This window comes from Colletotrichum orchidophilum (genome assembly GCF_001831195.1).
Source record: "Colletotrichum orchidophilum strain IMI 309357 chromosome Unknown Scaffold_84.1, whole genome shotgun sequence".
Taxonomy (NCBI): Eukaryota; Fungi; Ascomycota; class Sordariomycetes; order Glomerellales; family Glomerellaceae; genus Colletotrichum; species Colletotrichum orchidophilum.
The window spans coordinates 63,263-67,458 of NW_019173040.1; the positions used below are offsets into that span (position 1 = coordinate 63,263).

Here is a 4,196-nt window from a genome sequence, read left to right on the forward strand (position 1 = left end):
ATGAACGCACCGATCCAGTCACCCAAGCGCCAGGACTCCACATCTTCCATCTCGTCGTCGTCTTCGCACATGTCCACAAACCAAATGATGGCGCCACCCCAACCCAACGGCCAGCAGCCCCCTTCAACCGAGGCCTTCCTTCGCGACTTCACCCTCGTCGCTGAGGCCGCGAAACGTGCCCAGATGGCCGTCATGATGCGCGACTTTGAGTCCTGCGGGCTGTCATAGAGGGAGAGCATTCTGTCGTCGCGCAAGAATTACGCAAAGAGTACGAAAGCGATGATGGCCCCCGTCATTTCGGGAAGCTTTTTTCTTTTCTCTCTCTCCACTGGCTCAGGCCGTCTTGCAGACGAACCTTCCGAATCATCGGATGACGACCCCGCTGAAACACAATAACGGGTCCGAAGGAAGACCGAGGCACCGCGCGACGCTCGCCGGAGTCGGGGCAGAGGCGAAGGCAAGAGAATTCCCGTGTCCTACCGAGCCGACACTGAGACTCGCCTCCCCCTCGCCAGATTCAATCGCTCGAGTGCCTTTGTCGTTCCATTTTGCTCCTTCTCTCATCATTTCCCTCTCACAGCTCACTACACATATTTAATCGACATGGAAGTCTATGGGGAACTTTATCGCTTTCGCATTCTTCTCAATGATTAGAGGCGGGGATAGACAAAGCTTCATCTCATTGGGTTTTCTTCATGACAAACACACAAACACAACACTCACATTGGCGTATACGGACAAAGGGGCATCATTGCATTGCGGGACCGAAGGGAATGCGTTTGATATCAACTACTTGGAAAGGAAACTCTTTGACATTACACGGCGTTGGGAGGAGGGAAGGCTTCGGGCATTTACCACGACCCGTTTGATTTGGATTCCGCTCACCAGTTTATCATTTTCCTGTACGAATACCACCTTGGCGGCCAAAGGTCTTACCTAGATCTTTTGCATTATACCTAGTTAAAGAAACAAAACCAAGTCTCTTGGTCTTTTCCAACATTGATTATTGTCCAGATTGTAGTCAATCTATTGTGACATGGCCGAGAAACTCACGATCCATCGCGGTTCTCTCTATTTCTCTGTCTACTTCTATCTCTCAAAACTCTTCCTCACTACCATCATCATCATCCCGAGCTCAAATAACAAGAACCCCCTTTTCCCATCACAAAAAACCCTCACAACTTGGAAGCCAACACAATTCCCCCATCAACAGTAATAGTCGCCCCCGTAACAAACGCCCCCGCGCGCCCGCTCAAGAAAAGACACGCCCCCGCAATGTCCTGCGGCGTCCCGATCCGCCGCATCGGAATCTCTTCCTCGATCGTATCGCGCATCGTCTCGAGCGTCGCCTTCATCATCTTGCTCTCAAACGGGCCGCACGCGAGGGTATTGCTCGTCACGCCCCTGGGACCGAGTTCCCGCGCCAGCGCGCGAGAGAGGTGGTGCAGGCCGGCTTTGCTCGCGCTGTAGGCGTAGCTCGACATCAGGGGCACGCGGAGGCCGTCGACGCTGCCAATGTTGATGACGCGCGCCGGGTCGGCGACGGCAGCACCACCGCCACCACCACCGGAACCGGGGGAGGCCGAAGAGGATGCTGCCGCCGCGCCTTCCAGCAGGGGCGCGGCGAGCTGGGTGAGAGTGAAGACGCGGTGGAGGTTGAGCGTGAGCAGCTTCGTCCAGGCCGCGTCCGGGTAGGTGTCAAAGGCGTCGCCCCACGCGGCGCCCGAGTTGTTGACGAGGACGTGAAGCTTTCCGTTTGTGCGCTGTGCGAGCTCGTCGACGAGGCGTTTGCAGTCGTCGAGCTTTTGGAGGTCGGCGGGGATGGCGAAGCACTGGCCCGGACCCTGGGCGGTGAGGGCTTTGGCGGAGGCGGCGCAGGCGGCGCTGTCGCGGGAGGAGATGTAGACTGTTGCGCCGTTTGTGATGAAGCCTTCTGAGATCATGTAGCCGATGCCCTTTGCGCCGCCTGTTACGAGGACGTTTTTGCCCTGCCGGGGAGAGAGACGAGGTTAGGCCCTTGTTTTTCTCTCTTTCTTTCAAGGTAGCTCCGGAAGATGGGAGATCGAGAGCTGCGGAGGAGGAGGAGGAGGAGGAGGAGGAGGAGGAGGAGGAGGAGGGAGCTTTCTTACCTTGACATTGAAGAGGGATGCGGCGTCCATTGCTTCCGGAGTTTCCACTGTTTGGTGAGAGGAGGCTGGGTTTTTGCTGTTTTTTACTTTTGAACACGGCCAATCCACATGCGTCAAGCAGCTTATAGTCAGTTTGAGCGGCGGGCCGTGGAATATACTGTATGGGAATGAAGGATATCTGAGGTGGACGAGAATGAAGAGGAGCTTCGGCCCAGGTGAGACGAGAGCTCCGGTCGTCTGAGCTTCCCGTCGAATGAACCGAGGCTCGTTTGGAGGGGTGGTCTGGGCCGATGGTCCGATAAGGGGTACATTATCCACCATACAATCCAGGGTTACGAGGCATGTACATCGCATCTTCGCTGCGAGAAGTGGACAGTCAAGGGCAGGCCGAGATGCGACGTTTGGGAGCTTTGGGTTCCCTACGTCTACCTCCTCCGTGAACCTGCAATCTTTCGTCCTAGGCATTGTAACAATTACTGAACACTGGCTTCCAAAGGGTTCATCTCGCATTATGGGCTTCAGTAACAACGATTACTCATCTATCTAATGAAGATGAAAAACTATGCTAATCTACCGAACGTGTCTGATCGTCTCGATTTACTATCCGTTGAAAAGTCTATTGTCATGGTCGTCTGATTAACCCGCAACCACCAACGCCATTGCTCAATTTCAAATCCTTCTCCCATGCTAGCGGTGAAGGGTGATGCTGCCAGGCTCAGAGTCCTGCTATGTATCCGCTGATCTTGAAGATCCATCCGCAGAGCAACCAATGTAGCACATGCACTACCCAAGTGCAACAATCCGAACGAGGGTGCGCGATGAGGCAACAACAAGAACGCCAAGCATCCGTCCATGTTTCTGGACAATTACGCGCGCGAAGACCCCTCAGTAAGATTCCCGAATTACGACGTCGATGACCTCGGACTGCGCTTTCTCATAAAGGTCGGCAGCCTCGACGGCTTCTCGCCGCTCTCGGTCGTATTGGTCGTCTTCTCCGGCGTACCGCCCGCCCCGGCGGCGGCAGCGGCGGCGGCAGCGGCTTCCCTCTCTTTTCTGGGAGAGCAGCAGCAGCCCATGGCCATGTGGAGGATGGCGGCCAGGTCGACAAGGGCGCTGGCGAGCCACATGAAGACGAACATGCGCACGCCAAGCACAGCGTTGATATTGAGCTCTGACTGCTGGGTGAGAGCGATCTTTGCACCGACGCTCATGACGGTGCCGATGATGGCGGCAACGGTGACGAGCAGGCCGGTGATGGCGGCGAAGAAAGCGATGGGGAGGCTCCACCAGCGCGAGCGCATGACTAAGGGCGTAACGATGAGGAGGGCGGCGGCGAGCGAGATGCCCGAAATGAAGAGGCCGAACATGACCTGTTGCCCGATGCGGAGGATGTTGAGGATGGTGGTGACCTCGGAGGGCAGGGCGATGGTCGCGCCCGCGAGGAGCTCGTTGGTCAGGATCTCGATGGGGTTGAACCACCACATCCGCTGGGGGGTGGAGCAGTACGTGACGCCCCTACGGGTATCGTGTTAGTATGTAGGTTTCTATATCTTTGCGTGTGATAAAAGATATCTGGGACACTCACTCATCGTTGTAGCCTTCACAAAAGTTCCAGAGACCGACTTGGTAAAAGTCGTGAAGTCCCAGACTACGCGCTACGGAGTTGAGGAGGACGGCGTTGGCCGAGGAGAGCGGGATGATATCGGAGACATCGAGTTTGAAGAAGTAAATGTCTGTCAGTACAGGCTTGATGGAGGTGTTGCCGATGATGACGAGGATGAGGAAGATTACGGCGATGAAGTAACAGACAGCGGCGGTAATGGCGCTGTTCCGGCGGACCTTGGCCATCGTGAGGGTTGGGGCGTCTAGGATGTTGAGATTCGGGCAGCTTTGGAGGAGAGCTTTGAGGTCGTCGTCGCGGGGCAGGCTGGGCTGGACGTGGAACCAGATTCTGGGACCTGGGGCTGATGGGGTACAGATTACGGAGTACTGGTGTGTCTCCCCAGATATCTCACGTATACGTGAGGATGAGGGCAAGATGACGCGGTAAGGTACCCAGAGCTCTCT

The 4,196-nt window shown here is 56.0% G+C and overlaps 3 protein-coding genes across 3 annotated transcripts; 1 reads left to right on the top strand and 2 right to left on the bottom strand.

Annotated features, from left to right (window-relative positions):
- CORC01_09345 (uncharacterized protein) lies at window positions 1-228 on the top strand (the record flags this gene model as incomplete). Its single annotated transcript, XM_022620974.1, has 1 exon — window positions 1-228. One exon carries the CDS (start codon window positions 1-3, stop codon window positions 226-228), a length of 228 nt encoding a protein of 75 aa, XP_022472496.1.
- Window positions 229-1,175: 947 nt separating this feature from the next.
- Window positions 1,176-2,159, bottom strand: CORC01_09346 (short chain dehydrogenase/reductase family protein; the record flags this gene model as incomplete). Its single annotated transcript, XM_022620975.1, has 2 exons — window positions 1,176-1,988; window positions 2,130-2,159. The coding sequence occupies 2 exons, from the start codon at window positions 2,157-2,159 to the stop codon at window positions 1,176-1,178; spliced, it is 843 nt and encodes a 280-aa protein (XP_022472497.1).
- Window positions 2,160-3,031: 872 nt separating this feature from the next.
- On the bottom strand, window positions 3,032-4,196 carry CORC01_09347 (SUR7 protein; the record flags this gene model as incomplete). The annotated part of the gene is made up of 2 exons (XM_022620976.1): window positions 3,032-3,644; window positions 3,715-4,196. Coding segments are annotated over 2 exons (1,095 nt in total), but the record flags the coding sequence as incomplete, so codon positions are not given.